At 36.2% G+C, this 22304-nt stretch overlaps 1 protein-coding gene across 1 annotated transcript in view; it reads right to left on the bottom strand.

The window, feature by feature from the left end:
* Positions 1-22304, bottom strand: part of LOC118741875 — a gene marked incomplete at its 5' end in the record, with an annotated part of 252561 nt that overhangs the window by 220523 nt on the left and 9734 nt on the right. The window contains one exon of the mRNA XM_036473851.1: positions 9045-9199. Within this exon, the coding sequence (XP_036329744.1) occupies positions 9045-9199 (155 nt within the window). The remainder of the gene's footprint in view (positions 1-9044; positions 9200-22304) is intronic.

The following is a 22304-nucleotide window of genomic DNA, read 5'->3' as shown; positions in this document are numbered from 1 at the left end:
TGGCGAAACTGTTCCATTTACGATCCACTCAAAAGTACTTAGACGTGTGGTGATGAAGCACATACCCTTACATATACACATACATAGTTAGAAAGCGATACATGCGACGACGAAATGGCGTTGGGAATGCTATAGCGACAAGGTAGCTAAATAGAAGAGTGTAATGCAAGGAGAAGAACAGCAAGTACAAGGATTTAACTAGGCAAGCTACTATAGGACAAGAAGCATATGATTGCCGCAACATATCGTCACTTACGAGTACTGCTAATGTGCGTACTAAGTAGTGCACCTGTGCCTAGACTTAAGTGAGTTTTTGCGTATTTACATATGTATGTGTGTATGTGTGTGGCTGTTGAATGCAAAATACTGGCATAAGTGCCGCATAACCACCTTCATTAGAAGCTACAATGAAATTTCCCAGCAAACATTATAAAAATAGTATTTCCGCAATTTTCGATAAATACATAGGTACATACCAGGGTTGTTGCGAATATTATTACGAAATAAAAGTCCTTTCCGAATAATAAGCAAACCGCCTGTCCAAATTAAACAAATTTGGTATCATATGAAAGAGGGCTGAAATAGCTTTCGAACAGAAATAACGAACGACCTCTATTTATATTTTTTTTTATAATTTAATACTAAAGAAAGACATATACCTAACACAAATTTTGTTCAATGGTAATTAATTGACATTTTTTATTGAAACATTTTTCAATATGTGGCTTTCCTCCTTTAGACATTCCAGTTTTAAAGCTACTTAAGTGCTCTTTCATTTGATACCAAACTTGTTTAATTTGGATAAGCGGTTTGTTTGTTATCCGGAAAGGACTTTTATTTCGGAATAATATTCGCAACAACCCTGGTACATACATATGTGTATTTCCCCAAAAAGCACTGCCTTCCTTTCTAAAATCGCAGATAAATTGAAACAATGAACATAAACCATAAAAATAATTAATCTGCATCAAATAGCTGGAAAGGTTCGATCAATAGTGGTTTGCTATTAATAGGGGCGTGGCTCCGCCTTTTTTCCAAAAATAATATATAACCCCATTTACAGAATCTATGTACAAAATATTGTACATCTGCGTCAAATTTTTGAGGAGATGTTAGGAAATTGACATTTTTCTTGTAAGGGACGTGGCAGCGCCCATTTGATCAATAGGATCATATATCCAAATATCATTAATTTACACTAAATGTACACACTCCGCGGGTTGGGGTCTATAGGCTGTATACCCGCAAACATACATCCTATTTTATATACATACATACATACTAGCAAATACCCGGCATGCTTCACTGCGCTTTAAAAGTACTTTTGTGTTTTTGCTCCCTCCCAAAACTCTTATGGCTTCATTCATAAAAAATAAAATAGATGTGAAGAGCTTTATGGCGAGATTTTGACAAAAATTTTCGATGGAACATACTTTACTTTTTATGAATAAGGATGTTAGTTAATACATTTTCAAAGGTACTTAAACGTGGAAATTAAATTTATACTATTTTAACTCGGTTCTACATATCTTACAATTTTTCAAATAGGTGGCAACCCGTTACAAAAATATGTTTGCCAATAAACTTTCTTAAACATTTTTAGTTTGATACCCGTGTTGTAACATTTAAATTGTTTTATCAATTTAGTAATTGGATAAAATGTTTCAAAACAGGTGGCAACCCTCCTTAAAAATATTTTTGGCAGTAAACTTTCCTAAACCTCTTTAGTTTGATACCCAAATTGTAATATTTAATTTATATTACTAATTAAATCAAATTAAAATTTTGAAACAGGTGGCAACCTTTCACAAAAATATTTTCGACTGTAAGCCTTCTTATAACTTTTTCTTTTGACCGCCATATTGCAATATTTACTTTATTATACCCGAGCGCACTTGTGCACAAGGGTATTATAACTTTGTTCACATAACGGTTGTTTGTAACAGGCAAAACGAATCGAGATAGATATAGACAAATGTATACATAAATGATCAGAATGAAAAGAGAAATCGATTAAGCGGTGACTGTCTGTCCGTCCGTCCGTCCGTCCATCCGTCCGTCCGTCTGTGCACACGATAACTCGAGTAAAAATTGAGATATCTTAACGAAACTTCGTACATGCACTTCTATTGGGCGTGGGACGGATGGTATTGAAAATGGGCGAAATCGGACAATAACCACGCCTACCTCCCATATAACGGTAATTTTCAGAAATACGAAAACTGCGATATTTTAGTAACTACTGAAGATTATTCACTCAAACTTTATATTTACAACAACTTTTAGACGAAAAATAAGAATATTATAAATTTTTGGAAAGTGGGCGTAGCCACGCCCACTTATGGTTACATGTATATATCTTGGTAACCGCTGCACCAATTTCTTCCAAACTTGGCACAGTTGTTGGCCTTGGTACAGGATAAAAAATCGCCGAAACTTTTTAAAATCGGACAATAACCACGCCCACGTCCCATATAACGGTAATTTCGAGAAATACGAAATCCTCGATAAATCAGTAAATATTAAAGCTAGTTTATTCAAAATTGACGGTTGCAACAATTCTTTATCAGGAAATACGCTTATGATAAAATTTTGGAAAATGGGCGTGGCACCGCCCAATTATGATCACATTTATGTATATCGGTAACAGTTCTAGCAATTTGTACCAAACTCGGTATGATTATTGTGCTTGCTACATAAAAGCAAAACGTTGAAAATTATTGAAATCGGACTAAAATTACGGCCGCTTTTCATATAACGGTAAATTTCAGAAATGCTTGAAATTTCAATATTTCGAAATTTAAGGATGCTAGTTTACTTAATATTTATACACCCGCTTATCATGTAGCGGTAGCTTTCGGAAAGGTGGAAAACATATATTTAATACTTGCGCCGGGTATTTAATGTTCGGCTCCGCCCGAACTTAGACTTTCTTACTTGTTTTGTAGATTACTTAGATTGTAATTTTCAAACAGGCGGAAACTCTCTAATTATTTTTCCCTATATTTTCAGTTAGACCTCATGCATTGGTTTTCGAGTGATGCGCGTACAAACATACATACAGACAGATATACAAAATTGTTGATTTGCCTTCTGTTGCTTTAATAAAGACCCCCCATATTAATTTCTCTTTAATATCTTTAATGTACAGACATCGGCCGGTTACAATTTTATTATATGTACATACAAATATATACACAGATTGTCTGTTAAACGACCACTCTTAACGTCTATTTTGAGCTCCAGTAGTTACAGAAAATGGCAGTTTTTTCATTTTTCAAAAGTACCCTGATTTCAGACCGATTTCCCTCATTTTCGAACCGATTGCTCTCCCCATACTGAGTATTTTGGTACATATAAGGCTATATCTTTCTCGATTCCTTTAAGCTGTTACTAACAACCGTTACGTTAACAAAGTTAATATATCGTTGTGCACAAGTATGATCGGAGATAGAATGTAGCAAAAATTACGCTGAAGATGGCAAAAACCGAAACTGGATCCTATTTTTTTTTGTCTTGTTTTTTTCTTTGTACGTATTCCAACCAAGTGGAGGAAGCGTAATTTGTTGAAGGCCATACTGTGATAGTCGGATAACATCCACATATTACACGTAACAGACAAGGCAGGTTATATTCCTTACGAACCACCTTTGGTTCTAGATGGCGATGGATGTGGGTTAAACAGACCGGAGGCCGTTTTTTTTTTAATTAAGACATATTTTTTCTTACCACAGATTCGGATTTTGTGGTTAAGAATACATAACCTTTGTCGGAAAGTTTTTTCTAGGATGGACCACCGGGTAAAATAATACACTTCAGGCCTGTTTAGCCCCCTTCCAATCGAAACCGCAAGTCGATAATAACACCAAAAGATAGAGCATCCCCGACTTTGTAATTCATATTTATTTGTTTTCCAATAAAAATATGTTCACTTCTTTAAGAAGTGCAGGACTAGTTGAAGGTCGAAGGTCCTTTTCAGGTTGAAGAAGGCAGGTCCGAGAAAAAATTTTCAAACAGGAGGTAAATATTTTTATACCCAGAATCAGAATATGTAGTAAAAACATGTATGTCTCATTTAAATTAAATTGATTTCCGGCCAGTTTAAGCCACTTCCTGTCGAAACCGGAGGGCAATACTAACAACGAAAGATAGAGCCCCGCCCTGATTTGGAAGGTTGTATTTTTGCGTATTGCAATAAAAAATACTTCCCTACAAAATTTAGAGGGGGTGGACCGGTGGTCTAGGACACCTTTTATTTGATTTGCTTTGACAGTTATTAGAAATATGGCTCAACCCTAAGCGCCGAAGGAAGTGTTTTCGTTCATCCATCCGAACCATCTGGTTTTCACTCGTACTTTGCCTTCATTAGGTTTATTGAGTGTATGTATATGTATTTGGGTGCCAGTAAACATGTGCGTAAGTATGTATGAATGTATATGTGAGCAAGTGATAAAAAAACAACGAGCGCGTATCACATACTAAAATGAAATTTATGCGCACAGTTGGAAAAGATTTGCATCCGCAGGAACTTACCAGCAATGCTGTAGAATTGCCCGCTGCAGTGGCAGGAAACGGGCGCAGAAACAAAAATAATAAAAAAATGGTGAGAAAAACAATTGTAAGTTTGTATACTGTGAACTTAAGCACATATGTACATAGTATATGTATTCATACATATGTAAGCATGTAGGTAGAATACTTTGCCGCATTACAATACGAAAATATTTAATAGTCTCTTAAAAGCACGGAGCGTAGAAAATAAGCACTGCGAAAAATAGTGCTGTGCTGGCAGCATTTAAGGCTGAGCCAACCAATATTGTCGATAGCCGTTGAGCTAGCAGTAAAAACAATTGAAGGATGTAGACGTGCGCAATCATAAAAATACTCGCTTTTTTCTCCCCTGGTCATAATAACACACAGTGCAAAGAAAAAACAACATAAAAACACAAAAATCAAACACTTGTGCTAAAATGCGGTGCATATTTCTTGGTGTTATTGGATTGTCCTTTGAGCTTCAACCTCAATACGCTATGCTATTGAAGTATGAAACTTGCTCTGCTGCTGGCAATCGCATTAAAGGAGTAAGAAATCAATAAACATACTTAATGGATGTTGTAATGCGATTAGCAGGCAAGTGCTAACAAACAGCAGGTTGTCGTTTTGTCGAGTTACGGCTTGTAGGCTGTCATGAGAGTGGGTTTAATAGCGCTTTGTGGTGGATAAATGGTAAGTGGGTGTGGTTTTCTCGATTGAGCGTAGTCAAACTACAAAAATAAAAACTAAGGAAGTATGCGGACTATCAGTAAATTTTTCATTTGAAATAGAAAATAAGAAAGAAAGAAGAGGACAGACTAATTATTAGTTGAAGACTAATAGTTAAGTTGATCGCCTCGGTTTTAAGAGAATACTTATGTGGCCTCGTAGTAGACTGGGTGCACTGTTCAGTTTCACACTGAAGCAGTGACGATTAAAACATATCCAGCAGACGAATATTTTCAGAACTTTCTGCAGGTTATAAAATGTTAGTTTCTAGAGCAATGTTGGCCATAGAGAGCTTGTGCTTTATTATTTACCAAATTTATAGAAAGCTCTGCAAACGATTTCAATCGCCAGTCTAAACCAATGATGACCAGAGAGATTTTATTTTATTTTGAGGGAGTAAGTGTTGGTGGATGGTAAAGGAGCTTTCTGAAGTTTGGATAGAGGCTGTCCGCTTTTCCTTTCTCCTTTTTCTTTACCGCTGTAACAGCTTGAACGCTGCTAGCCGAGCTCAAAAAAGCGCGTCAGTCGTTTCTCTTCTCTGTCAACTTACGCGAATTGGAAATGCCAAGAGAGGCCTTCCTTTTCCTCTGCTACCACCAGCGGGCTACGAGTTGAATGCTTGAGGGCGGAAGCGTCGCATTTTAATTCGCTGCACTCTTTCTGTAAAGAAATCACACGACAGCGAGTCGCTCTATCTGAAACATCGTTTGGTATCAAACGGCTCGGAGAGGTTCTTCTAACTCCGGATGAAAGGCCTAGACCCAAATAATGCAACCTAAATTTTTTTGTTTATGACTATTTAGCAGTTTTTTGCCTGAGTGTTTTTGAAATAATTGAAAAATATATAATATATCAATATTCTTATCGGAGCGAAATATGTAAGTACTTTGGGTACATACATATAGTAAAATTTCACGGCATTTGGGAGGTCGCTGGGGTGGTTAAAATGTTCTAGAATTCTCAGAAAAAATCTTAAAGAAAAGAACATGAAAGTCCACTAAAAACCAAAAATAAATAAACTCCTTTCAAATATGCAATGACTTTTTTATGCTTTATTTTATATTTTGTAATAAATATACTCTAACTCTATTCGACGGCAATAATTTGGGGCTTGGGTCGTACTTGGAAATACAGATACACAGTAAAAAAGTCACCACAGCCATTTATTGCAGAAAGTTGCTGGTGCAGTAGGCGTGTGTTGGATTTGAAGAAGCAGCAGTTGAGTAACATGTGGAGATCATGTGTGACTCAGATTCTGATGATAGCGATGATTGCAATACTGATGATCCAAGCTCCAAATCAACAATCTCGAAAAGAGCTAGAGTTACATATATTTATGAACAATATATAAAATATAGCAAAAACAAGTTGTTACATATTTCAAGGCTTTTGGCTTTTATTTATTGTGAAATTCTAAGTTCTTTGTATTAAGATTTTGTCTGAGATACCCCCAATGAACTTTTCCGAACATTTTAACCCTTTAAAATCACATTTTATTCAAACTCTTCAAAAAGGGGTCAAACGACCCTTTTGTGAATGAGCTAATGGGTTAAGACGTTCCTAACAATGATGCTTTGTGAAATTTTACTATGTGTACCCAAACTGTATTTTCGCTCCGATATAAATTTTAACCCTTTTCCACTTTTCCTAAAAATACTCAAATGAAAAATTGCAAGCTTAATATGGCCATAAAATATAAAAATTGCAAAAAATGTTGGAGGGTGTTACTATATATGAATACGTACCAAAATTTTTGGTCAATATCTTAGGCACGCCCAAGTCCATCAAAGTTCAATGTGATAAAAACAATAAAATTTAAAATACATCAATTAATACATTTTTTTACTAAAATTGCAAGTATCTTCGAAAGTATTGGTCCTACATAATTTGGTTTATGGACCTTTTTTGTTGAGAATTGAAGTCAGCTAAGAAACAATTTTTTTTAGCACTTGAACTTTGAAGGACTTTCGAACCCACGCCGTTGATTACCTCGTGCGTAGTATGCCGAATTGAATAGATTACCATACAGGTAACTTTTCTATAATGGCCGCTTATTGGTAAGCGTCCTTTATATACTGGCTTACTTGTAATTGGAAAGTTTGTTCTGAGCTTCGGAAGTAGCTTTGACGGAGCACTCTTCTTCTGAAAATTGTTTATATATATTGAAAAAATGCGTGGACAGTCAGCAAAAAAATTCTCAAAAATCAACGAGATTTTTTAGAGATTTAAAATTTGCACATTACTATATTAAAATTTAATGAGCTATAAAACTGAATACCTAAATTCTTTTTAGAAATTCGTACTAAAAAGTTCGCGATTTTGCGGAAACTTTGCAGATTTTGGAGTTTGCTAAAATATAAACCATATTTTAAGAAAAAATTAACAAAAAATTTTTAGTATGTAAAACATTGCGAATATTAACAAAGAAGAGCCGTACGCTCAATTTTGGGTGTAACAGTATACAATCTTGACTTATGTCATCGGATAAAACGAATAACACCATGCAACAAAAATCAAAAAAATTCAAAACACATGAAATAATCAATATGGGCCAGATATAATTAAACTGCGTTTATGGGTTTTCTTTCTGTCGTGTGAATTTTTTAAACGGACGCAATTTTCAAAAATATGATTAATTAAAAAAAAAAATAAATCAGTGGAATGTAGAGTACCATATAAAAGAGAAAATTCTGTAGAATTAAAGAAAATTTAATTCTTTTGGTTCACAAAGACGAACAGGATGTGGTCATGTGTAGGTTTGTCTCTAATCATTGTTTCTGAACTATATGTATTTAGCGGTGTGGCCACATGTTTAAAATCAAATTCAACTTAATTCATCTGTTAAAAAATATTGATTTTTTTGTGAGTGAAATTAACGGTCGCGCGGTGTAACAAAATCATTTTTTATTTCCTGTGTTTTTTTAAGTGAAACAAAAAACACTCTAAATTTGCTGTTTTCATGCTTTTTCAAAATTTTCATTTAAAATTTTACTCTAAAACATAACCGTCGCTCATTAGGGAAATCCAAGGTTTAATTTGTGTGAAAACCGATGACTTTCAAAGTAGTTGGTCGAAGAATCAACCAGCCGCCGAATATGGGTTAAGCATGTATTTTATGGTTTATTGGTATGAAATATAGAGTGCGTACTGGCAGCAAAGATATGGAGCAAGCTAAAATGAAAATACCCCATAGAAAAGTTAGAAAAATTAGAGCAAATACACGTTGCCATAACAAAATATTTGCTTGTAAGTGATGCAGCATGAAAAACGAAAGCTCCACTCATATGTAGTACTCTTAACGGTTATCAGGATATGCATATATGTATATACATATATGTGTATGTACATATCTATCTACTAAATATGTTTGCCTTACTAAGCACATCGTTAAGCTAAATATATGGCAATGTTCTAGAAGTGATTATATTTTCTTTAGGAAAGTGTTTTTATGCCCAACAAAACAAAAGAAAAAAAAAAAACAAAAAAAAAAATCCTTGCAGGAACATGCGGATAAACGAACACTCCTCCTTGGAATGGCAAGCAAATTGTTTACTGTCATCACAGAAAAGTTGTAAGACATTATCATAAAAAAATAAATTTTGAAACTCTTCCGTAACCAAAGTCATTCCCGCCTATGATAGATAACATTTAATATACATATATTGATAGAACGCACATACACATACACGCATCTAATCTCTTTTTAATGCTTTCGTTAAATGATATTATATATGTATATGTAAGTACATATTAATGGTTTATGCACTCCTTTGATTACTTACAGGCTGCTATGTGTGTTGTTGGCATCACCCAGGTTCAATAAGGTATCATTTATTTCCACTATTAAAATATCGCCCGACTGTATTTCGGCTTCACCTTCCCACGAGACTAATAATGGCGAACAATCCGTGCCACCATAAGGACAATTCTCGGAGGTCTGAAATGAAAAAAAAAAAACAAATATTGTGAAAAATTAATTAAAATGTGATAGTAAAAATTGTGATTGAATTAAATGGCATACTATATACATATGTATGTATATAGATCGATAGATAAATGTAGATGATGGAATTAAATGCTACGAATACTGAATTACTAAATTCAGTTGGGAGAGATACACATTGTCTTTAATAATTTAGTGTAACAATTTACAAATTATACAAAAAGTGCGGTGCTTTACTGCGAATGATTAAAGTGATATTTTTTTTGTCACGTTCAGCGGTTTAAAGCTAGCAAAAATGTATGGAAGTAGGGTGGCAAGTGTTTGCCACGGGTAGCAAATTTTAATGCATCGATATTTAAATCGACAGTCGAAACTTCCAAAAAGACTTGGTTGAGATATTTCACTTTGGACGATGACTCCAACGGCTGTTCGATGACATCGTGAGGACAAATGTAGGCGTAACTACTTTTGGTAACAGATACCCAATGCCTAGTACTGTCGTTCACTCTGCTACGATAGTGCATACCAAAGTAGAAGGCTCTCTCAGAATTGAAAAATTCATAATTAAATCCATTGTTTTGTGATATAAGGTAGCATGATAAAAAAATTACAAGGTAAAACCATTGAGGGGCAGTCTGACGTTTGCAAGCAATATAATTTTAAACAACAACAATCGCGAGCACTTTCATTTTTTATTTTCAATTTTATACGATTTTAAAATGTTTGCAAACGTCAGAAAAGAAATCATGGCCGACGAATTGAGAGAATAATTTTACCTTGTAATTTTTTTTTTCATGGAAGGAAGCATATTTTCTATTAGCCTTTGACAACAACAGAAGGTTTTGTCAAATTAATAATATAATAAAAATACATTTGCCGTTCGCAGGCGGCGTAAAAATCAAGGTCTCTCCCCTTTGTGTGGCAACATCAAGACGCACACCACAAATTGGAGGAGAAGCTAGCCAAACACCTAGCAAAAGTAAGTTAGTCAATAAGAAAAGACAGAGCGGTGTTTGGTATGATGTACACGATATGGCGAGACAGAAATCTAAGCTCCAGCTTAAATATTAGGTTTTTAAAAGGCAATGTGCTGTACATGCTGCTATATAGCAGTTCCACCTGTAATTTCGCTACTGCGATGCCTTAGACTAACACATACTCCTAATTTGTTGGCCTACAACAGTCTCAAATGAGAAGTTGCTCAGGAAAGTTAACAAGAAACCTCTTGACATCTGGATTCCGAGTAGGGTAACCACCTTTTTTGATGCCCAGACCCCGATATTGAAGGAAGAGCATTTTCCTTTTCCACTTTTGTCGGTTTCTTTTTAAATTTATTAACGAAACTTTAACTTTAACTCAGCAACAATTCTTTAACCCTGGATGGTCTGTTTATTTGGCCAATTTTTTCTATATCCCATGTACGTGAAAGCATCAAAGAAATACTACAAAAATAATGTGAACATTTTAAATTCATTATATCTAATGTTTCATTACAAAGTTTTTTAATTGCATTATAAGCGAAGTTTTAGTTGCAGACCAGTATAGCGTCGTTGATTCAACGAATCGGACGACGGATAACTTTTCAGAGTTAAAGGCAAAAAAGTATATTTTCTTAAAAGCGCCCTCCATGGGAAAAAAGTTAAAGACAGGTATGTACCAGTACTGTATAGATTAGAATTATTGCATGAAAAAACACAAATGTATAAAAATTTAAAACCTTTCACAACCCCAAAGATTTGTGGTGGTAAATCCTGAGCCCCGAGATTCGATTGGAACCGCCTGAATCTCAGACTCAAAAGGCCAATGTGGCAACCCTAATTTGGAGACACAAATAAAATCGGAGGCATCACGTTGTACAAAGACGACGTCAGTAATGAAAATTAGGCCTCGCAACGGAAGACCCTAATAGGCACAGGCAGGCCTTCGAGCAGGAGCAACTTTAAAGAGTTCAAATAAGGAAACGAAGATGCACATGTATGTAAAATACTTTTTCCATCTGTGAGCTGTCAGCGCAATTGGTAAAACTAGCCAGGCCATTCCTGAAGGCAAGGAAATGAACCAAGTGATGCACTAAACCCCACTTTTTAAATATTTTGCCCGCAAGCAAGCGCGGGGCGAATTGTTCTGCAGCCTCCTAGTAACTGACACCGGTGAATGTTGTGCTGTAAAGACAGTGTCGGAATGTCTTAATAACTCTACGCTATTGGGCTTTCCTTCTTGAATGTGGTATTTAAGGCTAGGTTTATGACTTAGCGCGAATTCACGATGGCTCGCGTTGCGCTCGATTGCAGAGTGACCGTGTAGGCGGCATTTTTTGTCTCTGCAGCTTCTTGACACTCCTCATCGTACCAGTTGTTCTTTCGGGCTCGCTGGAATCCGGCTGTTGATTCGGCGGCGGTACTTAATGAGCGGGAAATCGGCACCACTGTGGCCGTCTGTTGTGATTGCTGCTTTTCGACGTTAAACTTTCCTTGCATTGTTGGGCGCACATTTTTTGCTGTACAGCGGTCCGAGTGGTCCGACAGCCCTCGGAGTGTACGTACGTCTAAAGCATGCCTTCCGTCTATCACAGCATGGTCGATTTGGTTTCTCGTTTTTCGATATGGAGGCAGTCATGTAGCTTGATGGATCTTTCAATGCTGGAACTTAGTACTACGTATTACCATGTTTCGAGCACCGGCGAAATCGGACAGCCTCCATCCGTTATCGGAAGTTTTGTCGTGGAGGCTGAAATTTCCGACAGTGGCGCCAAAGATCTCTTCCTTGCCCACCTTGGCATTGAAATCGCCAAGCACGATTTTTATATCGTGTCAGGGGCAGCTCTCATATAATCTCTCCAAGCGCTCATAGAAGAGCGTCTTGGACGCCTCGTCCTTCTCTTCCTCCGGAGCATGGGCGCAGATGAGCGAAATATTGAAGAGTCTCGCTTTGATGCAGATTGTGGCTAGACGTTCGTCCAACGACAGTACTCGACAACGGAGTCTTTCTCCTACCACGAATCCACAACCGAATTTGCGCTACTTTCCATGGCAACTGTAGTAGACGTCGCAAAGCTTCAGACTTACTTTTCCTTGCGCCATCCATCGCATTTCTTGGATGGCGGTGATGCCAGCCTTTTTCTGCCAGAGGACATCAACCAGCCGGGCAGAGGCACCTTCCCCATTAAGGATCCGGATATTCCAATTGCATACCCTCAAATCATAGTCCTTTATACGTTTGCCATGGCCGTCATCAAAAAAGGGCGTCTCATCATAGGCTACTTGAACTTTTTCATTGGGCGTGGTTTTAGCGTGGCGGGACCCAAACCTAGCGAACGCGAAGTTTTACGCCTTATCACTTTAGCTCGCTCCCAAACGGGTGTTTGGTCGCTACCCAAAAGATACGTGGATATAAATATCCGGCCGTTGTGAGCTGCGATTTGAACTATACGCACAAGTGTCACTTATGGCGACTTCCAGGTGAATGGCAGTCAAAAGCTTTCCACTTCTGCGCACGGAACCATTCTCCAAACAGCTTCTAGACATTAGAATTTACGTGTTCGCTAAGGCAAGGCACGGTGTGCTTGGATAACGTTAAACCCAAAAGTCCTCACCCGTAAAATTTTTCTCCAAAACCCCATTTTGTCATCACAACCAAATAATTTAAACTAAAAATCGAAATCTTCGATCCATCGCAAACCACATTCATTTAATTTGATTGCAGAAATAGTTTGCTCATGTTTGTAGTGGTTATTATATTCGTTTTAAAGCTTGTAAAAATCCCCGCAAAGTAGTATCTAAACCGTGATATAATTTTGTCGGTTTGCAAAAAATCGAAAAAAACGAACTGAATATGGCGGTTTCAGCTTCATAGCTTCTTGTCACACGTTCCTTTATTGTTAACAGACATACACGTACATACTTGCAAACATTTGATGTCAAATCAATGCTGTCTTACCAAAAGCATATCATAATAACGGGAGGGCATACCCTTAAAGGCAAATCCCGAATTCACCGGAAAAGTAGCAAATTAGTTGTAACACTACTGCCAACGGCTTCAGATCCTTGTCTTCGCCACCAAATTGGATTACCAACTTACAAACAAATTTCTATGGTTGCGAGTGTAGAAGACATATGCAACAAAAAAAAAAACGAAGGAAAATTCTTACATGTATCGCATTATGTCGCTACCACCACAAATATTCATATCATTTTCGTTAAAGAGTAGAATAATATGAATGATATTGTGGCGAGAAAAGTAAATATGCGAGAATCTGAGGTTACCAATTCAATATGTCGCCCATAAAAAGGATCAACTTAACATGAGCTGTCCTTTTTTGACATTCAGTCGTACGCAAAGTAAATAAGGACTATGGAATGCGGTCTCCTTGTGTGCACAATTTTTCTGATTATTTTCATTTACTTTTATTTTATTTCTTTTGTGGTGATAAATATTTCCTTAGTCAACCCCAAAATTTGCATACCCTCGCAAAAGGTTAGAGTATTTTCGCATAAATATTCGAGCAGTTTTCTAATACGTAAACAAAATATTGTCCTTTCCGTTTGGAGGGAAAATAAAATGTGTCAGTTAGGTAAAATTCGTGCTCCAATCTATGAACGCAAAATTTTTACATTAGCATATGCAATAGGAAATTACATTTATGTTTACTTGTTTTCTTTATCGGACCTTTTTTATTTGAGATAAGAAAAAAATGGACGCAAATGGACGGTACATCAACTCAGCTAAGAACACATTTTATTGGCAACTGTTGATTTATGACTCTTTAATGATTTGAAGGATGGTTCTGTATGCAGAAGAAGAAGTATTGGGAGAAAATTTTGACTGCCATTCACCTGGGAGTGGCCAGAAGTGATTCTTGTGCGTACGGTTCAAATCGCAGCTAACAACGTCCGGATATTTATATTCACGTATCCTCTGGGTAGTGACCAAACACCCGTTTGGCAGCGAGCTAAAGTGAGAAGGCGTAAACTTCACGTGCGCTGTGTTTGGGTCCCGCTACGATAAAACTGCGCCCAATGAAAACAGTCTCGGATGAGACACCCCTTTTCTGATGATAACCACGGCAAGCATATAAAGGACTATAATTTGAGGGTATTCAACTGGAATATCAGGACCCTTAATGGGGAAGGTGCCTCTGCCCAGCTGGTTATTGTCCTCGGGAAGACAAAGCCTGACACCACCGCCATCCGAGAAATGCGATGGACGGGGCAAGGCAAGGTAAGCTTGAGGCCTTGCGACGTCTTTTACAGTTGCCACGTAAAGGAGCGAAAATTGAGTGTTGGATTCGTCGTAGGAGAGAGATTACGTCGGCGAGTACTGACGTTTACCCCGGTGGACGGACGTCTAGCCACAATCTGCATCAAAGCGAGATTCTTCAACATCCCGCTCATCTGCGCCCATGCTCTGAAGCAAGAAAACGACGAGGCGTCCAAGGATCTCTTCTATGAGCGCTTGGAGCGAACATGGTGGGAAAGGAAGGGAATTTTGGCACCACTGTCGGAAAATTCAGCCTCCACGACGAAACGTCCGATATGGGACTGAGACTGATCGACTTCGTCGAGGCCCTAAACATGGTAGTATGCAGTACTAGGTTCAAGGATAAGAAGCTCCATCAGCCTACATGGCTATCTCTAGCTCGAAAAACCACAACCACATCGATCATGTTGTGATAGGCGGAAGGCACGCTTCCAGTGTTTTAGACGTACGTACACTCCGAGGGCCAAACATCGACTCGGACCATTATCCGACTTAACGTCGAAAAGCTGCAATCACAATAGAAGGCCAATTTATTCGCCACTCGACTTTCACTTCTGGTTAAATGTAATTAGAACCAATAGGTATGGTAGAGGTAAGGATCTAGATAGAGAAAAGGCAAAAAATATAACCTTAAGGCTTAAGCAAGAGCAGACGTATCTGTTTTAAAGGTGAAAAAAATTGTTTCATTAATTTGCAGAACGTTTTTTCATCATTTTTATTTAAATTTTCTCTCAATTTTGAGATTTTATTGTTTTTAAAGGAAAATATTTTTGTTTTAGTTAATTTGAAATGAAAAAAAAAATTGTTTTATTTAGTTTTCAGAAATTGTTTTTCATCCTTTTTTATTATTTTGGTTTTGAATTTTTAGATTTTATTGTTTAAACCGGCAAATATTTTTGTTTTAGTTTCTTTTAATTTCGAGAGACTTATTTTCATTTATTTAAATTTAATTGTTTTTTTTTAATTTAGTTTTCCTTTAATTTTAGTCTTTATTGTTTTAAAAAGATATCAATTTTTTAAATTAATTAAATTTTTAAAAACTGTTTTGCTGGTTTTTTATTATTTTTTTGATTTAATTTAACGTACAAATATTACACTAAGAGAAAAGGTAAAAAATATCTTCTTTGTTCCAAGTTCAAACACATGATTTGGCGGCAAACAAGCTATTTTTATTAACTTTAAACATATATATTTTTGGATATTATTGCCTTTGAAGACAGATGCTTTTTCGTAATTAAGAAAAACTGAAAAATGAAAAAAATCATGTTACTTTTTTCTTTGTGTAGAAACAACTTGTCGGTGAGAATATTTCTGTTATTAAGTGCATTATCTTTTCTTAGCAATTAACTACGCAATGGTGTATAGTGTGCAGCTCCCAAAAAAAGCTCAATGATTGGAATTTCTTGCAAAATAATTTTTCACAAAAATGAGATTTCCGCTTGCACTTTTTTCTTGTTTTAGTATAAATTTTCACGTCGCTGCTGAATTTTTTTTTCATAAATTTTCAAGTCTATTTAATATATTTGCTGTTTTAAGGCAAAGATAATGTTACTTTCCGCACGTTTTTGCTTTCTTTACCCCGCCATTTACCCTTTCGTTTCCAACAAAACTTTGCTGTTTAAATAACTTATTGAAAGGGGGTAATTCACTTTCTATTTAAATTCAAATACAATTTCACTTGAAAAAGTTATTGAAACTTTTTTTTCTGGTGGCGTACATGCAAAAGTTTTTCGCAATTTCACCCGCCCACCAAGCGCCATCCATATACAAGTTTGGTGAGCTCTAAGCTAATGGCTTTTGTTGTTCAATTATTATGCTGATTTTGTGCGCAGTGCACAACAACAACGCACGCATGACAACCTTTTTAAGAAAAACTCTTTGGCTTGTTTGTTCCTTTTGCTTACCTATTTGTAGTTTATTTTATTTACTTTTTTTTTCGTGGTATTTTTTGTTCGAGTTCAATTTCCATTATTTTTCTTTTTAAATTTTGTCTTATCAGTTTTGCTTCCTGTGTGCAAATTTAAAATCTCAAAAGTATGGAAATTTCCCTGTAATAGAAAATAAACTGACCGGAAATTTGTAGAGTCTTCGTTCAAATTGCGTGCATGCACATACGCACTTACTTAGTTGCACTTTCATATGTTTGCACTCTTTGCATGCACTCGCACGATGCTCTTCTCCATTATTATTCCTTAGCACACTTCAGCTTTCAGAATATTTTCAATTTTATTTACATACATGTTTCCTGCGTTCCACATTTTCGCCAACGCTTTTTTTTTTGTTATAGTGTAAGTGCTTTTTGACCTGCCCGTTCTTATCGTCCAACAATCCTTTCTGTGCGTGCATATGGATGGCTGTTTGCTTTCGTGCTTAAGTGCCGTCTGCTCTCTATGGGCTGTATTTGTAATTTTGTGCGTATGCTGCGTATAAAAAAAAAGGATTTAATATTCTCAGCAAATATCTTCCGCATTATCCAGTACTTATTGCTAACGCACACTCACGTTCTCAAGCATACTTTCATAGCCGGTAATGTTCACAGCAATGTGTGACCGTTTTATGGAAATGATGTGAAGTGTCTTGGGTATGCTTTATATTGGCTGTGATGCGTATATAATTGTTCTATGCACTTATTGCGAATGCAGATTTTTAGTAGATAATTGTTATGAGGAGAAGTAAAATAAAAACTAGTGAACCTCTACGTCGTTAAAAGAATAATTGGTTAAGAATTTGCACAATAGTAGAAAGGTGTGAGTGTGACTGGCCCTACACTTAGGCCACGGACAGGCCGGCCCATTGTGATGCCATATGCAATTCGTTCCCCAGTGATGTTGCGACGCTTACTCGCGATTAAACCATATCGTTGACGTAATCCACTTCGATAATGCTCTAAGACCGTATGGTGTTGTAGAGAGGGCTTTCCAAGCATCTGTAGTCATCTTCTGCTGAGTGCAGGGCATTGGCATATAAGGTGCTATACACTCTCCTCGTTATACTAGCAATTTCACAGAAGAAGAGGTTTCTCCTACGTCCGTTTGCTGCTAGCGTGGTACTGTAGTTGAAAAGTGGACATTGGTAGGAAGGATGAGGGCGGTCGTACCATTCCTTGCCAATTCGTCAGCTTTGCAGTTTTCCTCAATATCTCGATGTACAGGCACCCATACAAGTTGTATTCTGTAATGCTGGGCCATCTTATTTAGAGATTGACGTAATTAAGTGAGAGACTTTGTGTTGTCGATGCATGCGTCTAGAGCTTTTAGGGCTGCTTGACTGCGAGAGCAGATGAAGACCGGTCTTTTATCATTCGGTCTTCTAAGAAGGTGCCGAGCGGCCTGCTGGTCAACGCCAACACCTTCGCCTAGTATACACTGCCATGGTCGGCAAGCCAAAAAGAAGTTTCTTGTTCCAGCTCCGAGATGAAATCTCCTCTTCGACCTTTCCTTAGAGTTTGGAGCTATCAGCGTTACGTATGTGGTAAGGCCTGGTGTACCAGTCGTTTCGATTTGCACCCTTTGAAATTTATTTAAGCACTGTAGTCTTACTAAGGGTCCCATACTAGGCCCTCATTCTAGGGCTCGTGGTACAAAATCGTACGAACAATGGCAGTGTAGATCCAGTGACCTACCCTAGGTGAGAAGCTCCACGATACAGCACTCGCTTTTTTGCATGTGAAGAGCGCTGTGGTGGCTTTTTTGATGCACTCCATTTTGTTAGTACTCCAAAGCAGCTTACTGTCGGTGACTAATCCAACACAATTGCAGTACGTTTGAATTTCAGGCGTGAATCCTCAAGTTTAGGAGTGTAAGGATCGGTTATTTGTAGGCATTCTGCCCGTTAGACAAAATAGCTGGGTTAATTGAACACTACCTTGACTTCTGTCCAGATATCGGGAATGTAATCGAATCTTAGGTAGCTGAAGAAGATGTTTTTTAGCCATGGTTTTCTACGTTCCCTAGATTGTTCTAACTGGAGTGGATAAGTTCCATCTGGTCCTGACGACTTCTAGGGCTTGAAATTAGATACTATGGACTAGTAAATGTCTAAGCGTCAAATATTTATGATTGTTTTTCAGTTATCTCCAGTAACTTAAAAATGATCAGTCCAGCGCCTCCGCCTTGACTTGCAGACTATCGGAGCCACATCCGCTAAACTTAAACGTATACTTCGTGAAATTATTTATTAAGAGCTCATTCCAGTTAAAACTGAAGTGTTTTAATTTTTTTAAATTGAATTTAATAATTCAATATAAATGCAAAATGTTAATAATTATAATTAGCAACATAAAAGCCGACCCACATTAACCATCAGCTTATTAATATTTTCCATTACCAGTATGTCTCCCCGTGGTGTTAATTTTTGACCAGCGATATTTGTCGCTCAATAACGAGTCGAAAAAGGGAGTGTGCCTCGTCTACACTGCTTCGATTTACGGCTCTATTCTGTATCAGTGACAAATTCTTGTCACAGTGTTTTTTATGGAAAAAAATATAGGAAAAAGTTAAAATTTGTCAGTAAAAAATTTTTTGTCACTGATACAGAATTGGGCTATTAGTTTAAGTTATTTTAGTACTACAGAAATGTGTATTACACTTAGTTGTAGTAATCGTTTTCATATTTCTCATCGTGCGTAATCATTATGGTAATGGTAATGGTTATGGTATGGACATGTAGTGAATGGTAATGGCAGTGGAAGTGGAAATTGCAGCGGTAATAGTAATGGTTATTGTTATGGTAATGGTAATAGTAATGGTAATGGTAACAGTAATGGTAATAGTAATAGTAATGGTAATATTAATAGTTTTGGTATTAGTTATGGTGGTAGTATAAGAGAAAGAGCTGGTAGTGGTAATGGCAGTGGTTATGGTAATGGATTTTAGTAATGGTACAAGTAATGGTAATGGTATCTGTCTTCGTACTTCGTCTCCGTATTCGCATGTCTACGTGTTCGTCTAAGTTTTCGGTTTTTGTCTTCGCGTTTGTCTTCACATTCGTCTTCGTCTATGCGTACGTCTTCGTGTTGATCTTGGTGTCAGTGTTCGTCTTCGTATTTGTATTCGCCTTGAAATACATCTTCATGTTTGTATTCGGCTTGGTTTTCAACTCTGAATTCGTCTTAATTTTGGTCTTCGTACTCGTCTTAGTCTTTGCCTTCGCATTCTTCTTCGTATCCGTTTTTGTCTTTTTATTATTCGAAAAAATATTATAAAAATTTTGTCACTTTTAACCGTCCTCAAAAAAAAGAAAAGGTTATCAAATTGGTCGGAATATTTTTTTTAAGTAGGTTACCGCATAACTTTGGACCACGTTAACCGATTTCGATAGTTCTCTTACTATCAGAAAGGTGGTACCTCAAGGGTGGTCCCATACTTATTGGTTTAGATCCGATCATTGGATTATGAAAAAATTAAAGGTACTCCCAAATTTTTATGAGAGAATTGAAGTCGGTTATGTTTTTTGCTTAAACATTTTTTGTTCATTAAAGCAAACAAAAGCAAAATCATTCGAGCCAAGCCACATTGAACAGGTAGTATCAATAAAGCAGCTGATTTGATTTTTTTCAAATTTTTTGGTCACGAAAATGTCAAATATTTAAAATTTTTTCTCACAAATATTCTAAGTTGTTAAAATCTATTTGCATGGGAAACCTTTTTCCATACAAAAGAGGCGATAGCAGCGTTTGGAACGTTCGGCCAACTCAACAGCACAACCGCTGATTAATGGGCCTTGCAAAGGATGGATCAATGCTTCGAGAAGCAAACCAATTTACTAAGAAGGAAAGTTAAAAACCGCTCCTTGTACACAAGAATATTTCGCTTATTCTAATAAAGTTCCGCTATTGAACCTGTATTCTGTAAAATCTAGGTTGCCAGAGCATTTAAAAGTCTTAAAATGGATCCTAAAATAAGCCAATGTTACGCGAAATTTTCGCGACTGAATACAAAATGATGGCTCACGAAAATATATGTATGTATATATTGATAACCTTGAAGTTTTTCAATTAAAATGCTGAATATTTTAAGAAAATCGTTTTAATAATTCATGCTCAGTAACAGTGATGGGCAAAATTGTATTTACTAAGTATTAAGTACTAAGTACAAAAGTATTTAGGTATTTTGTGTTGTTGTAAATACCAAAGTACTATTTACTTAGGTATTTAGGAGCTGCTAAATACTCAAGTTTTTCTTACTTCAATATCTAATAGCTCCTAAATACCTAAATATTTTTTACTTGGGTATTTAGCAGCTCCTAAATACCTAAGTTCCTTTTACTTGAATATTTAGTCATCTCAAAATACTAAGTATTTGTGTATTTAGTACCACAAGTGGTACTTTAAGTACAAAAGTATTTAGGTGTGCCCATCACTGCTCAGTAAGCGTTTTAATGAAGCTATAAAAATTACAACCACAAAGTCTGAGCATGGTATCCATACCGAAACGTAAGACATATTCTCCGTCTAAAAATGCGTGATTTACAAGCTTTTAATTAATACGAACATTTTCAAAGTTCTTTTCCCCTACCAAAATAACTGCGAAATCAATACAAACAAACAAATGTACATATGTATATACTATGTATGTATATGAAAATATTATCCAGCCTTCTCTACATTTATTGAATTTTAGTGAAATATTTGAATGCTCTTTTCCTTATGACAAACGAATGAAAGCTCAAATGGCTGCTTTCCGCTTTTTTCATCACTCAAATATAAATTTCTCTTTCACTTTTACTTCATAGAATTTCTTAACTAGCAACAAAAATTTGTGCCAATTGTACTGACCTCTTTCATATTTCATTTTACACATTTCACTATACATAACAGCTATTGTGTATTCTTGCTATGTTAAAAATGTATGCGTGTGCTTGACATATGCAAGTATGTATTTTTATTTTATTGCTAAGGGCAGTTTGTTTGATTGCTGGAGCGTTGAATACTTTTTAATTAACAGCAATCTTATGTTGACCTCTACCCTTTCAGTGTGTAAGCTATATTGTTGAGTAGCATAGCAGCTGTTGTTGATTTACTTTATTGACCGAGATGCATGCTATACGCATTTATATACATACAATTCATATGTATACATATATTAATATATTAGAGTGGTTCATAAAAAAAAAACTCTTTTTGGAAATTCATAAACGTTACATCAGAATATTGTTATTTGTGATAAAAAAATAAACACGTATTTTTTTAATTTTTATTTTGAAAAAAAAGTTTTTTTTAGAGGTCACTCTGGTCGGTTTTTTATAAAACGCTGATGTTCTCAATTTTTTATATTCGTGACATGTTAAAATGCAGCTAAAAACTTGGTTTTTACATATAATTACTCTGATATTATTGGACAGTTAGAATGGGCCTGGTTCCCGAAAATATGCTCTCGAAAAGAGACTAGTAAAATTAAAACGTTGATACTGAACGATTTATCCAACCATTTAAAAAAAAAATGGATCGCCATTTTGGATTCGCCATTTTGAATTTTGAAAAACTGACTTCAGATTCCTAATTAGCAACCCCAAAAACTCCCTGGTAACAAGTTCCAACCCATGACAACACGTAAGTCCGTCCAGTATCAACGTTTTAATTTTACTAGTCTCTTTTCGAGAGCATATTTTCGGGCACTAGGCCCATTCTAACTGCCCAAGACAGGTATGTAAATAATTTAAGGAATGTTCCCCAATAATACCAGAGTAATTGTGTGTAAAAACCACATTTTTAGCTGCATTTTAACATGTCAAGAAAATAAAAAATTGAGAACATCAGCGTTTTTAATAAAAACCGATCAGCGCGACTCCAAGAAAACTTTTTTTTCAAACTAAAAAAACACGTTTCTTTTTTTAATCATAAATA

The sequence above is a fragment of the Rhagoletis pomonella genome, unplaced genomic scaffold (genome assembly GCF_013731165.1).
Source record: "Rhagoletis pomonella isolate Grant_MI unplaced genomic scaffold, Rhpom_1.0 Rhpom_scaffold_00006, whole genome shotgun sequence".
Lineage (NCBI taxonomy): Eukaryota > Metazoa > Arthropoda > Insecta > Diptera > Tephritidae > Rhagoletis > Rhagoletis pomonella.
Note: the sequence above shows the minus strand (reverse complement) of the source record. Positions and strands in the feature narration are given on the sequence as shown.